Here is a 16381-nt window from a genome sequence, read left to right as displayed (position 1 = left end):
ATTGCCAATTCTGATTCCTTCAATTTCTTTTTCTTCTCTTACTGCTAAAGGAAACATTTTTAATACTATATTGAATAATAATGGTGATAATGGATATTCTTGTTTCACCCCTGATCTTATTGGAAATGCTCCAAGTTTATCTCCATTACATATAATATTTGTTGATTCCACCCATATGTCTCAACTTGTGTTCATGCCCTCATTATCTCTGGATAAGCAATTGCTTCCTTATTGATCTCGTTCTCTCTACAGTTAGGGAACTAACTGAACCACTTTGCAAGAGCCAATTGCTAAATTTTCAAAATGTGAATTCACACCCAGAAATTGACAAGTGCTACAAATTAGAGCTGAATTTATTGATTTGTTGGTTATCTAGGCTTTAAAGTGATAAAAAAAAAATGTAAGCATTTCAGATTAGACTTAAAAGTGTATCCTATACTATACATCCCCCCACCCCACCTGAAAACTGGTTGTTAAACAATCTACAATTGCCTCTGCTTATAGTCCATTTCTAGCACAGGTCAATAATGTCTTGTAGTGTCATTCCACTGCTCAACAATAATTAGGTGGTGAAGATTAAAAAAATGAAATTGAAAAAAACAAACATAAGTGAAAAGAAGACAAAATTATCTAAGTTGACAGATGATATGATGGTTTTTAAAATTTTTTTATTTTTTTGATGTGATGATTTCTTTACAAAATCCCAGTCAATAAAATGACTGAATTAAAGCAGTCAATACAATGACTGAATTAATAATTTCAATAAATTAGTAAATTTAGTAATTTCAATAAAGTAGTAGAAAAAAATCCCCAAACCCACAAAAATCATTTACTTTCTGTATTTTACTAATAAGACCCAGTAAGAGGAGCTAGAAATAGAAATTCCATTCAAAATGGAATTAGTAATTGGGAGTCAACCCACCAAAATAATCTTCAGACATGTAACTACAAAACCTTTTTTGCAAAAAAATAACGACTTAAATACTTGATGAGGTATTTATTATTCATGGATAGAATATGTCAATACAATAAACAATTTGATATATAGATTTAATATAACACTAATAAAACTATGAAAGTTATTTTATACAAAATAAAAATAATGACAAATTCATATGGAGAGGAAAAAAGTAAAGAAACATAAGGAAAATAATGTAAAAGTAGGAATAAAGGACATCTTAATATTGTTGTATCTTACACAGTACTATATAACAGTCACTGTCATCTTTTTTTTTTTTTGCAAGGCAAATGGGGTTAAGTGGCTTGCCCAAGGTCACACAGCTAGGTAATCATTAAGTGTCTGAGGCCAGATTTGAACTCAGGTACTCCTGACTCCAGGGCCAGTGTTCTATCCACTATGCTACCTAGCCACCCCACAGCAGTCACTTTCAAAATTATTGAAATAGACTAAAGAAGCAAGACCTAAAAATAATCAAATATAATAGCCTAGTATTAATAATTTCAAAGATATAATATTATAAACAAATTAGGAGAACAAGGAATAGTTTACTTGTCAGATCTATGGAAAGGGAAGCTGTTTACAACTAAGTAAGGAATAGAGAACATTATAAAAAATGGATAATTTTGAATACATCAAATTAAAAAACTTGTATAACAAACCACTCTAACCAAGATCAAAAGAAATGTAGTAAATTGGGAAACAATACAACTTAGTGTTTTTGGCAAAGGACTCATTTCTAAAATATATAGAGAACTGAGTCAAATTTATAAAAAAAAAACAAGCCATTCTCTGATTGTCAAATAGTCAAAGGATATGCAAAGGCAATTTTCAGATGAGGAAATCAAAGCTATCTATAGTCTTTTGAAAAACTGCTCTGATTAGAGAAATGCAAATTAAAGTATCACTGAGGTACCACCTCACACCTCTCAGTTTGGCCAATATGACCAGAAAGGCCACTGATCAATGTTGGAAGGGATGTGGGAAATCTGGGACACTATTACACTGTTGGCAGAGTTGTGAACTGATCCAACCTTTCTGGAGAACAATTGGGAATTATGACCAAAGGGCAATTTGGTCTAGCAATACCACTACTAGGTCTATATCCTGAAGAGATCAGGAAAAAGAATAAAAATTCCACATGAACAAAAATATTCATAGCAATGCCGTGGGGGCAAAGAATTGGAAATCAAGGGGATGTCTATCAATTGGGGAATGCTTGAACAAATTGTGGTATATGTATGTGATGGAACTCTATTGTTCTATTGCAAATCGGGAGGGTTGGAAGTTCAGGGAAGTCTGAAAAGACTTGCATGAATTGATGCTGACTGAGATGAGCAGAACCAGAAGAACACTGTACACCTTAACAATCACATGGGAGTGATGATCAACCTTGATGGATATACTCATTCCATCAGTGCAATGATCAGGAACAATTTTAGGGTATCTCTGATGGAGAATACCATCTATATCCAAAGAAGGAATTTAAATGAAGAGCAAAGCTTATTATCTTCAGTTCTTTAAAAAATTTTTCTTATGTATTACATTATTTTGCTATCTCTAATATTGTCCTTCTTCCTAAAGACTTTTTTTTATCTCAACATTCAGTTTTGATATATGCATATCATGGAATAAATATAAAGACTCTCAGACCGCCTTCTCTTGGAGGGAGGGGAAAGGAAGGGAGGGGAGGAAATTGTAAAAATTCAAAACTTTGCAAAAAAAAATGATAGGTAGAATATAGTTGGAAAGCAAATAAAATATTTATATTAAAATAATGTCAAAAGATATCAACTAATGAGGTAAGGACTCCTTAGTCACAAAAAACTTCTAAAAAACTGAAAAGCAGAAATTTTGTAGAAATATTTTGACCAATAGATTACACTATACACTACCAAAAAAAAGGATTAAATGGAGATGTGATCTTAAAAAATAAATGGTCATGTCATAAAAAAAAGTATTAGAGGAGAATGGAAGGATGTATTTTATATAACTCTGTTTAGGTGAAAAAAATCTTACTCAAACATAGGAAAAAAGGAATCATAAAAAACAAAATGAATAATTCCAAAAAGCTTTTGCTCGAACAGGTTTGCTGTAGCTAGAATTACAGAAAGAATTGGAAAAATATTTTAAAATTACAGTTAACATTTAGATAATGCTTTTAGGTTTTTAAAATGCTTTATATATATGTCCATATGATATAGATGCTATTGTTTATCCCCATTTTACAGAACAGGAAAATGAGGCTAAAGGTTATTTGTCCAAAGACCACAACTAGTTAGCATCTAAGGCAGAATTAGACTCAGATCTTCCTGACTCCTAAGTCTTAGCACTCTTTCTAATTTGTAGTTACACGTCTATAGACATAATTTGGTGTTGACTTCTAACTATATACTCTATTTTGAATGGAATTTCTATTTCTAATTCCTCCTTGTTAGTAAAACAGAGAAAGATAGATGATTTTGTGGGTTTGAGGGTTTTCCTCCTAATTTACTGAATTTAAAAATATACTGAAATTATTAAATATATATATAATCTGTCTATATTTATATTTCTCTATATATCAATCTCAGAGTCATTCATCAGTGCATAAGTAGTCAAAGAATAGGAAAGATAGTTTTCAAATAAAGACATTTAAGCCATCAACCACATGAAAGAATATTCCAAGTCACCAATAATAAAGGTATTGAACTTGGAATTCAAAAGACCTGAATTCAAGTCTGATTTCTGGCACTTACTGGTTATATGATCCTGGGCAATTCATGTAACTTTTAAATACTTTAGACAGCTCTCTATGTTGAAGAAGAAAAAAAAAAACCTACTTGCCATTGGTAGAGGCAGTTTCTTCACCTGGGATTTCTTGTTACCAAATGAAATGACAGGTCCAGTTTCTATCCTTCTAAATTAATAGATCCAGAGAATACCATGACAGAACATTGGCATAGATTCCCACAAAATCTTGGACAAAGTCTTTCATAATATCCTCATAGACAGGATGGAAATATATGGTAGATTTAGACCTGGCTGACTTACCTAGGCCTAAACAGTGGTGATTAATTAATAAAGGTCAACTTGGAGTGAGGTCTCTAACAGGTAAATGTTAGATAATAGATCTCTAATAGATATATGCATAATTATCTCTTCTGTCAATAACCCAGGTAAAGTAATAGATGAAATGTTTGTCAAATTTGTAGCTAACAGGACACAGGAAAAAAATAACTAATAATGCAGAATTAGGATTCCCAAAGATTATGATAGGCTTAAAAAAACAGATCAAATCTGATATCAATTTTATAAAGTTTTTCATTAAGTTGTTCAAAAACACACACACACACACACACACACACACACACACACACACACACACACACACACACACCCCTCCCATAGTATAAAGAAAAGCAGTTAAAAAAGCAAATATCCACAAATTTGGCATTCATTCCTCAAAGCCACCCACCTCTTTATGGAGAGGAGGAAATTGTGTTTCATCCACTAGTGAGACCAAATGACTTGTGGTCATTTTAATTAATCTTGAGTTCAGCTGCCTTTAAATTTTTATAGTCATTTAATATACTAGCCTCCTGGTTCTGCTTAATTTACTCAACAAGATTAATTTAAATAGTGATAAGCATCAGGTTCTAAGCTTGTTTTAAAAAAGTCAAGTGTACAAATGCATGAAAGGAGAGACTTTGTAAGAAATGTGTGAAAGAAATCATTTTAATAGATTGTAAGCTGACTAGGAATCAATAGACAAGAAATGGATACCCTCTCATTTTATATTAATAAAACCACAACCTCTAAGAATGCAAGAAAGAATGGTTCTATTGTACTTTTCTGTATTTGGGTCACAATTGGAATTTTGGATTTGTCTCATCACATTTTAGAATGGATGTTGACAAGCTGGAGCCTGACTAGAGAAGGATAATCATGATTATGGGGAACACTCAAAGCTATGTCATGTGAGATTTGGTTGATAAAACTAGGGTTATCTTCTCTTAGAGAAGAGAAGATTTGGGGGAAATTATGCTTACGTTAAAGTATTTAAAAGAGGGTTCTGTAGAATAAGCATTAAACTTGTTCCATTTAGCCCCAGACATAGAGGGAAGGACTATGGCCTTTATAAGGAGTCAGATTAAGGTTTCATGTAAGGGAAAACTTCCTTGAAAGCTAATTCAAAGTGAAATGAGCTTCTTCTTCTTCCTTCATTATTCACTTTTTTGGGGCAAGGCAATAGGATTAAGTGACTTGCCCAAGGTCACACAGCTAGATAATTATTAAGTGTCTGAGGGCAGATTTGAACTCAGGTTGTCCTGATTCCAGGGCCGGTGCTCTATCCACTGCACCACCTAGCTATCCCCATCATTCACTTTTTTTTTTAAGGTTTTTGCAAGGCAAATGGGGTTAAGTGGCTTGCCCAAGGCCACACAGCTAAGTAATTATTAAGTGTCTGAGACTGGATCTGAACCCAGGTACTCCTGACTACAGGGCTGGTGCTTTATCCACTGCGCCACCTAGCTGCCCCAATCATCATTCACTTTTAAAATCTCAAGTTCTGAATTCTCATCTTTCCTTCCATCTCAATTTTAAACATTAAAAAAAAGATTTAAATAGATAGCATTGATAACATATCATATGAAAACTTTATATCTTTTGATCATTTATCAATTTGGGGCAGGCTCTTTTTTTTTTTTATAAACAACTCAGTTCTCTCTATGTTTGAAGTTTTTTGCAGTTGTTTTCAGAGATACTTCTAGGGACCTGCAAGTTTTCAATTCTTCCAAGAGCTTGTGAGAGGTTATAACTACTCTTCTTCCCTGTGCTCTGGTCTATGGGTGACCATAAGCACTCCTTTCTTTAAGTGATGAGATTCAAATAAATTAACAGCTAATTCTCTGCTCTAATGATCATTTTAAGTATACAAAATGATATACCAAAAGGTAGTTTAATATCTCATGCATTTAATACTCAAATAAGAACAATAAAAGAGGTAAACAAAACTAGACTATTTTATATAATTCACAGTAAGCAAATGTATCCTTAGAGAGTGAAAGCAACCACAAGACCAAGCGACCAATGTTGGAACACTGAAGAGCCAAAACTCGTTCTACCTATTCTGACTCTTTTTCATTTATTTCTATGGCTTCTGAAATGGGTGATTAAAATAACCCTTGAAATCTATATTTCTAAGGGTTCATTGTATCCCAGCTTCCTATTGGTTTCACCATTCAGGGAACACCAGTGTACTCATAATATCTTTGGGGAAAGTTTGGACATAACACAAAGAAGAAACAAATGACAGCTTGTCACCCCCTGGTTGTTTGGCACTTTTTCTTTTTACATTTTATGTTAGTTTACTGAAGTAACATAAATGAGGGAATTAAAATGTACTATTTCATCAGAGGTATAATGATTTTAAGAAATTTGGTTAGAGTCATTGTTTAAAGGTGTTGGTGGTTGGGAGGAGAACCAGGGTGAAATCCTTGTCTTTACTCTGCCATCTTGGTTCTGCCTCCTGATTCTGGAATGAGCTTCTTTACCAATTGGTGAGTTCATCATCACTGGAGATTTTCAAGGGAAAGTTGGATGATCAGTGTCAGGGATGTGGAAGAGAAGATTCCTGTTTAGGTGGATGTTGGTCCAGGATGTTGAATCAGATGACCTCTGTGTGTGTGTGTGTGTGTGTGTGTGTGTGTGTGTGTGTGTGTGTGTGTTTTAAAAATGACTTTGGAGCATTATTAAGATTAGGAAATATTTGAAATAGTTAATATTGAGTATATGCTAAGGGATCACAGAGAGAGAGAAAGTGGTGAGGAAGGAAGGAAGGAAGGCAGGAAGAAAGGAATGAAGGAAGAAAGGAAAAGGAAGGAAGGAAGGAAGAAAGGATGGAAGGAGGAAAGGAAGAAAATAAGAGAGAGAGGGTAAGAGAGAAAGAAAAGAAAAATGCCAAGCAGCCTTAAGATAACCAATTGAGGATGGGAAGCATGAATTTGAAATGGACCAAGTCTGCAGGGTTCTTTGACAAATTCCATAAGGGCTTGGCTTTGAAATAGGATCTAAAAAAGATATTTGAGTTGATTAAGAATTAGGAATTGAGGGGCGGCTAGGTGGCACAGTGGATAGAGCACCGGCCCTGGAGACAGGAGGACCTGAGATCAAATCCAGTCTCAGACACTTAATAATTACCTAGCTGTGTGGCCTTGGGTAAGCCACTTAACCCCATTACTCTGCAAAAAAAAAATTAGGAATTGGCATCAGGGCATGCTAAGAGATGGAGAGTAACAATAACAACAACAATGGCAACAATCATAGTAGCTAACATTTATATAGTGCTGACAGTATGACAGACCCTATGCTAAGCATTTTGCAACTATTATCTCATTTATTTCTCCCAGCAACCCTGAAAGGTAGGTATTGTCACTTCCATTTTACAGATAAGGAAAATAAGGCAAACTAAACGACTTGCCCAGAGTCACACTGATAGTAAGGATCTAAAGTTATGGTTGAACTTGGGTTTTCTTGACACAGGTACAGTGCTCTCTCCACCATGTCACCTTGCTGCCCATATTGGTGGTTTTAAGAAGGATGATATTTTAGTGACCCCTGAGGTGGACAAGAGGAGATTAAGGGACTGGTTAACCTTAAGTGTTGAGCATCTGGGCAGAACAGTAAAGGTGATGTTCTTGTCTAGGATCATGAGAGAGTTAACCATTCAAAGACAGCACTTGCAAATATGGCCTGTGGTTTTTTCTCTGGAACAAAATACTTAGAATACTGTGATAGCATTTGATTCTAGTTCCATTCTGAAATAAGATTTTAGAGTTTAGCTTGTGTCAGTTCAAATCCTCTTCTGCCTCAGCTGCTCTTTATCACTTTTAACACTTACATGAAGAGATGAAATATGGACTAAATTGGATCCCAGGAGGAAAATCCAATGGAGTTCAGCATTTCATCCTTTATATCATGAAGAACTAAACACTCGGAATTTCTCATCAATTCGTTTTGATGAGGTTGTCGGTAGTCAGGCTGCTCTGAGAAACAACTTGGTAAAAGTCATCATACCCTCATTCAAAAGACATTTGGGGGTGCTTCAGATAGAACACTAGGTCCAGAGTCAGAAAGATCTGAATTCAAATATGACCCCAGACATTTCCTAGCATTGTGACCCTGGGAAAGTCCAACTGTCAAAGGGTTGTAGGGTTGTTGCAGAGACCATAAGCAGTGTAGAACACACAACTGGGGGTGGGGGGAAGAAGGCTATGTAAATATTTATACAATTCCTCTCTTTTTTCTGTAGGAGACGAATATTGCCAGAAGGTCCTGAGAACTCTTGAAATAACATTGCTAGTGAGACTGGAGCTACAGAAAGATTCATCTTGCTAACTAATGGACGTTAACAATAATTTACACTGTATGGCCATTCATAACTCACAAAACACTTTCCTAACAGCCTATTTTATTGTTGTTATTTGGGTGTTTCACTTGCGTCCAACTGTTCATGACCCCATTTGGAATTTTCTAAGCAGAGATAAAGGAGTGGTTCGCTACTTGAAAATGAGGCAGGCAGGGTTCAATGACTTGTCCAGAATCACACAACTAGTAAATTTATGATCCTGTGCCATTTAACTGTCCTTTACAGCACTTTTAGAGGTGAGGAAACAAGTAAATGATTTATTAATCTTTGGCAATCTCTGGGCCTTCTTAAGACCATCTTTCCCTAGTCTGTGGCCAGATACCTCTTCATTCAAGGAGTTGCTCTGCTTACAATGATTTGTCTTGCAGGTTCTTTGGTGTTTATCATTTTTACATAGAACCCACCTCATGTATAATAACTTATTCAGGATCATAGAATCATAAATTTCAAACTGGAAAGGACCTTCGAGGTCATCTGGTTTAATGCCCCCACCCCACCCCCAGCCCTTGTCATGGCCAAGGAAAGTGAGGCTTAGATCAAGCTCACACTGGTAGTACTCACCAAGGTCATCATTTGAACCTGGGTCTTCTAAGTCCAGTGCTTGTCCACTGGCCTCTTCTGCCTCCCTCCATGACGTGATTCGAGATACTCCTTTGAAGTGAACTAGCTGGGACCTCTTGAAATGCACACATCCCTCACTATTTTGGAGTAAAATATCAAATGCCTCTGTTAAAAGGAAAATAAAACCTGCATGAGACTGGATGACATCGCCATTCCTTAGCTCATCAAAAAAAGAGACAAGGAATAAGGAATTCTACTAGGATCCATCCTGGAGCCATAGAAACCTGAGCTATCAATATCTTCTCAACTCTCTCTCCCTTTCCTTACGTGTTGGGGTTTATTTTTTGAGGCAATGTTGGGGTGGGGCAGAGTTGAGTGACTTGCCCAGGGTCTACAGCTAGTAAGTGTCTGAGACAGGATTTGAATCCAGGTCCTCCTGACTCCAGGACCAGTTGTTTTAGTCACTGCACCACCTCAATGACCCTCTTCCCCCCATTTTGAGAATTTAGTTGTGAGGTTGAGATGAAAAATTACACCAACGCAGGATCTCAGAGTTCATAGGAACATAGATTTACAGCTGGAAGAGATGAGGAAGCTGAGGCACCCAGGGCTACAGAGAAAGATGGGATTTGAATGGTCTTTAATCCTCCTTAGACCTCTGAAACTGAGGGCAACCTGGATAAACACCCCATTAGTCTTTGCCTGTAGATCCTTGGGGAGGTAAAATTCACTACCTCCTAAAGCAGACTTTTCACTTTGGACCAGCTCTATTGCAAAAAACAAACAAACAAACAAAACTTTTATATTTAGCCCAAAGCTTTCTATTTGTAACTTCTATCCATTGCCCTCTAGGTAACACTAAAGTTAATTATCTATAACCCTTGTGGGCTTGGTCATAGTGTGATTTTCTGAATATTATGGTGCCTATCCTTTATTTCTGCTTCATTTTGTTAGTTTCAGCCCCAATTTTCTTCTTTCATTTGGATGAAATACAAATGCAGCTAAACACTGTGAGAATCATTATTGATTTCTTTTTTCCCTTCAGTTTTCTTTTCCAGTATTTTTTCTTTCTTTCTTTCTTTTTGTTTTTGCAAGGCAATGAGGTTAAGTGGCTTGCCCAAGGTCATACAGTTGGGTAATTATTAAGAGTCTGAGGTCAAATTTGAGCTCAGGTCCTCCTAACTCCAGGGCCAGTGCTCTATCCCCTGTACCACCTAGCTTGCTCCTTCTAGTATTTTCTTATCATCTGATTTGTATTCTTATACTTCTTCCTTTCTTTGAATATTTAAAACTTTCAGGGAGAAAAACTTTCAGGCAGAAAAACATTATTTGTATTTTTGTTATTCTTCACTAGATAATAAAGGTTAAAAATATGTCCTTTTGATAACAAAGAATTTTCTTGCTATCTCTTCACCAACATGAATAAGCAAAGAAAAACATAATCATCATTGTATTAAACAATCTGATTTAGAAACCAATTATAAAGAGCCTAATTATCTCTGAATGAAATAGTCATGAAAGTCCTTGGTTTGCTGCTTATTATGTTACTATCAACAAATATTGAGCCAGTAGTTATTTCTGAAAAGAAGTATTAATTTTCTAGTTTGTTCATCAAAAACATCATATCAGGAACTATCCCAGAATTCATTGTAAATGCCATTGAAATTACAACTGGACAACAGGAGACAGGGCAATCAGCAGAGGACACATAAATATGGAAGTTACCTATGGAAGGAGGCAGTTTTAGAGAGTGTGACTGCCTCAGGGTGAAGGTGTGGGCTATGAACTGAAGACTGAAGCAAACCCAAGGAACCTAGCCAAGCACTTCACTCAGGTGAAGAGACCTTCACCTAAGGGGAGTTGTATGAGGATTCTGCAAAAAAGAGAAAGGACTCCAATACCAGGAATTAGATGTGTGGATATGTGTTACTATCTTTATACTTTAAGTTTGTAAACCTTAAAAGTATAGGATTAAAATAAAATGACAGAAAATATAGGTTAGATATTAAGTTTTATTCTCTAGGATTTATTGTAAATCTATAAGTGGAAGCCATATAAAGGTGACAACTTCAAGCTGAGAGGGACCTAACAAGGATAAATAAAACATCAAACCTCCTTGGAGGTTATTCTATTATGAAATCTCATCAAAGAGTCTTATTCTTATAGAATACTAGTTTGTCTAAGGAAGGACAAATTCTTTCCTGGATTAAAGTATAAGGAGGGCAGGACAAATATTCTTTTCTGAGTCTAAAAGAGGACATGTTCCATTCCTCACAATATCTATTAACCTTTGACAAAGAATATAGATTTCTGCAAGGTAATGGAGTTAAGTGACTTGCCCAAGGTCACACAGTTAGGCAACTAAGTGTCTGGGGTCGAATTTGAACTCAGATCTTCTGGCTGCAGGGCAGATGCTCTATCCATTCTGCCACCTAGCTACCCCAAGAAAATGGTTTTGAAAAACTTTTTATACTTTAACAAGTTTGAACCCACTCTTTCCATGGATGCTATATGTATATGTAGGAGAGTATACCCCAGATTTTTAGGAAAAATGTTTTATATCAACTGTTCTTACAAAAACATCTTAATAAATACTTTTACTAAAAATCTAGTTTAACCTTCTGATTGATTGTTAAGGGAAAGCACATCCTGAGGGCACATGAGCTACATCAATAAGAATAACCATCTACAGGGAAAACCTGAGAACCCAAGTAGAATCCCTCCTTGAATATAATATGCCAATTCATGTGAAAGTTGGGAAAACAGTCAAGAAGAAGATTATATATTTATTTCATTACTTAAAGGCCACAAAGAGGTGCCATAGAGGGACAGTTAGGGTGATGGGGATAAGGAGACATGAGAGAAAGAAGTATTTTCTAAACTGCAATTAAGGGTAAATATAAATTAAGATGGGAGTTGCATTTCCCCCACCCTATAGATCCAAATACTTAACTACAAGTTGTGTTCAAATCTTAGAATCTAGATCTAGGTATCTCAGAGGCAATATAGTCCAAATCCCAGGGGTATAAAGAAAAACTTGTCATTGAGTGATTACTGAATAAGTCAACCCAAAGTAACCTAGCATTTTTGTAATTATTCTGTCATTTCAGTCATGTCTGAGGCTTCATGACATCATTTGCAATTTTCTTGGCAAAATTGGAGTGGTTTACTATTTCCTTCTCCAGCTCATTTTACAAGTGAGAAAACTGAGGCAAACAGTTATTTAGTGTCTGAGACTGGATTTGAACTCGGATTCTCCTAACTCAGGCCTGGTCTTCTATCCATTGTGCTACTTCAGTCCCAGGCCATAACATTCTCATCATTTTTATTGCTCATCTCAAAGCTTTTGAGTTAGTTCCACTTTCCTGACTTAATTATAGACCCAAGTTTATAAAATAAACCCAAGTTTAGTGAGAATGCTAGAGTATTTTATGTCTATTTAGAAAGCTGTTCTCTACTTAAATCGTACTGAGACAACAATTATTGATATAAAACATACTATCTTTCAGTGAAATTATTCAAGCCCTTGCAATTCTGCCTAACCTGTTATCATATCTCCTCAATAACTTGAATGTCTTTTAAGTTAGAAGGAATTGTATCAGAACCTTATATTAGTCACTTACATAATAACTAAATATTATGACTACCCCAAAATACATTAAAAACCATTTCATCAGATGGAATCTGCTATCAGAATGTCATATAGATTGAATATATATATATATATATACCAAGAAAAGATAGAGACTTCTTATAGACTTGGAATTTGAATCCAGAGACCAAAGTGAACCAACGGACGAAGGATATATTTATAAATATGTTGTTGTCTATCAAATATAAAGCTATCAAAGAGAAAACTGAATCTGTGTCTGTTAAGAGAATTACTAGCATCATGAAATGAAAACTCAATGGGAAAAGCACTTTTATATTCCTTTTTATTTAGGTCCCCCCCCCAAGTAATGGGGTTAAGTGACTTGCCCAAGGTCATACATCTAAGTATTTATTAAGTGTCTGAGGTCACATTTGAACTCAGGTCCCCCTGACTCCAGGGCCTGTGCTTTATCTACTGGCATATATATATATATATATATATATATATATATATATATATATATATGAAACATAGAAACATATAACCATAATTTTGAAGCAAACTTACACCTCTCCACCGATCATCAGTAAAGTTTGACCATAGGTATTGTCAACATTTATATATATTCAACTATGTCAATGACAGACAGCTAGACTCACAGCATTTTAAGGTTTACAAAGTCCTTTAATATTCATTTTCTCTTTTGATCCTCACAACAATCCTGTCAGATCGGTGATGTTATTCCCATTTTACAGATGAGGAAAATGAAGCTTGAAAGAGGGTAAATGACTTGCTCAAAGTCACACAATCAGTAAGTGGGTGAGAAAATATTTGAACTTGGCTTATCTCAATTCCAAGTACAACACTCTACCAGAAGGACATCACCCAATTGCCTTAAGGATGTATCAACTGAATGCCTAAATTATACAGAATTGCTTACAACATTGGAAGGGTTTATGATGGCAATTGAGGACCAAGGTATCTTCACTAGAAATTATGGATTATTATCCTTAAGGATACTGAACTTGTTGATCAATGCAGATTATGTAACTAAATACAAGATATAGGCTGCAAAAATATGGTACCTATGATAGTAAGATACAATTTGGTGACTGAGATTCTATATTAGAGACCTGTTCTGTTTCATACACTAAACAATGAGAAGTCTCCATTCTACAAATACTGACCTCCAGAAAATAATATTTTCTGAGGATTCAACAAATGAAGTTGTTTTGGAAAATAGACCAACATTATAGACAGAGCTAATGTCATCTACTTTTGCCATAGATCCCAGAATATTAAAGATAAAAGAAAGTATGGCTTTTGGACCAATAATAAAACCAAATACACCAACTCTTTTTTTTTGCCTCTTCAAGAAGTGCTTGTTTCCATCCTGTTGTTTAACCACAAAAAAAAAAATCTTTCTTGAAGGCCTTATCAATACAAATGTGACCCTGGATACTCAAAGGTTATGCCAGAGAAGTGTAAACTCTGGCAGATTATAAATATATTATAAAATCTTTGAGTATAGCTCCAGAAGCTCAGTGAATCTGCTTTCTAAAGTCTAGCCCAACTCAGCAAAAAGGATTGCCATAGGTAGTATTGTTAATTAGTGTTGAACTTTCTGAGCATGGGAATTCATGAAACAGAGAAAAATAACATGCTTTTCCCCCAACACCTCAGAAGGGCACTGTCTCCTAAATCATCTCCTATCTGGGGAGAGTGAGTTCACTCTCAATACAGTTTCTACATAACAGTGGTCCCACCAGGTTCAGATCCAGATAAATCCTAATTCCATCTAACCCTAAAGCTAATTCTTTCTCTAACTCTAATTCCAACTGTGGGCTGGGTCCCAAAGGCTACCCCTTGTTCCTCAGAGCATTTTTCTACCTAGCCACAAAACCTAGCAGAACCCTCCCCCTCCAGAGGCTTGCTCTACTGAACTTTCCAAATTCACAAGGTTGGAATTTCTGGAATAATCTCCTTAAATTTAAACAGAAAAGCAAAGATGCCAAATTAGACAAAGAACCAAGACTCATTTTTCCAGGCCAAGCTATCTCTCACTGAGCACCAATAACCAAGGAGTCAGATATCTACCAAGGTCAAAGTAGACTGGGGTTGTTAGTACCTTTTTGAAGGCAACAACAAGGTTTTTCTATGGGACTAGAATGACACATTGTCAGGACCCTAGCTTTTTCTGTCCTTGTAGACAAACACATGTATGTTTTACTCTTTCTTTCATGTAAAATAAAATGCATAAAAGAAATCAATTATACTAGTGATAAGCAATTATAATTTAGTTATCAAAATGTTACAAAAAACCAATTCATGGACCTTCCCAATAAGAATCTTTGTCTTAAACAATCTGTGGGTACCTGCCCTGCATTTATGCTGTCTTTCCTCTCACTATATTAATAGATCTTGTACCCTTTGGTGCTTGTGTTGTTTGCCCCAATAAAACAGAGGCTCCTTAAGGACAGGATCTATTCTGTTTTGGTCTTTTTACACATTCCCAACACATACTTGTTGTTTGTCCTTCATTCTCCAAGAAGACCATGACAGTAGGGAGGTGATATCATGACGTGCACATGAATTGGTTTTGAAGGAGGGGGTGCTATGCTGAGTCACCAACTTCACTTGCTTGCTTACCCAAGGTCAAATAGCTAGTAAGTGGCAAGTGTCTGAGGCTGGATTTGAACTCAGGTCCTCTTGCCTCCAGGACCATTGCTCTAGCCACCGTACCACCTAGCTGTCCACTCCAAGTAGAGAGAGCCTAATAAATACATATTGACTGATTAAGAAGACCAGTCTTCCTTAGGTGGCATGGAAAGAAAGGGAAAGGACTTTACTTTCTCAATTTTCTTCTGGAGATCATGGATGTATCCTACTGAGGCTAATTGTTAATTTGATTTGTGACATCCAGGCTCCTCCAATTTGAAGAAAAAAGAAAAGCTCAGAATCACTCAGAGATGGGAAATTTGAAGTTACCAGTGGCTGAGCTCAGGAAAACTTGCTGACTGTGAGTCAGACATATCTGCCAGACACTGCTATACTTTGCTTTGAATTGTTTAATAACAGCAAGGTATTTTTGTAGACACACAACTTTTAGGCCTTTTGTTCAGCTCCTCATTATTATAGCCATCATTCAATAGACTCAACAAAGGTTATTTACGCCAAACAATATGATCTACAAAGTAAAAGGTGAGTGAGTCACACAGAAGTATATAGGGAAAATGATTTTGAAATGGGGTTTCAGTGATTTATACCTAAGTATATAGGGAGTAAATATTGCACTGAAGGCTATGGAGGGTTGGGTGGTTAGCTGTTTTTTTATTACCCAGGAAATAAGTATTCCAGTGCATTCTTGTTCTCTGCCCTCTAGATTCATCTCTGCAAGAAGTGTTCTACCAGATGAAAGGTAAGGTTATTTATTCCCCTAGGTTATAACAATATTGAAGCAATGCATTAATCTGCCCACCTGGTTTGATTTCATATATATTAAGTCTTAGGTATAGGATCTTATTTTCATAACCCCTGTTTGTTCATAAAGGTCCTTGTGGTCTAATGGATTTATTTCCTAATACAGCTTTAACTAATTTCCCAGAACCTATACTGTGAATAGGATACTTTTGGGGAGAAGGTAATATTAGTTCCATTGAGGAACATACATCAGACATGCTGAGCATATGCCTCTTAGATCTAGATTTCCTTCCCTTTCATTCCATTCTACTTCCAATATGATTAGGAAAAACTTTTGGAGCCCGTAGTCCTGACTCTAACATTCATTACCAATGCCACTTTTTCTTTGCCTGATGATCCGTCCAGAATTGTCAGAGTCTCCATCTTTAACCTCTTCTTG

The 16381-nt window shown here is 35.9% G+C and overlaps 1 protein-coding gene across 7 annotated transcripts in view; it reads left to right on the top strand.

Annotated features, from left to right (window-relative positions):
• PDS5B (PDS5 cohesin associated factor B) overlaps positions 1-8420 on the top strand; it is a 249318-nt gene extending 240898 nt beyond the window's left edge. For 6 of the 7 annotated variants that reach the window (XM_074216065.1, XM_074216066.1, XM_074216063.1 and 3 more), the window contains one exon: positions 8253-8420. In XM_074216065.1, coding sequence (XP_074072166.1) covers positions 8253-8289 — 37 coding nt within the window. In that variant the 3' untranslated portion in view covers positions 8290-8420. The remainder of the gene's footprint in view (positions 1-8252) is intronic. The other variant, XM_074216067.1, reaches the window with a different exon arrangement.
• The last annotated feature ends 7961 nt before the right edge of the window (positions 8421-16381 follow it).

This window comes from Macrotis lagotis, chromosome 1 (genome assembly GCF_037893015.1).
Source record: "Macrotis lagotis isolate mMagLag1 chromosome 1, bilby.v1.9.chrom.fasta, whole genome shotgun sequence".
Classification (NCBI taxonomy): Eukaryota; Metazoa; Chordata; class Mammalia; order Peramelemorphia; family Peramelidae; genus Macrotis; species Macrotis lagotis.
This window is presented reverse-complemented; position numbering and strand designations above follow the sequence as displayed.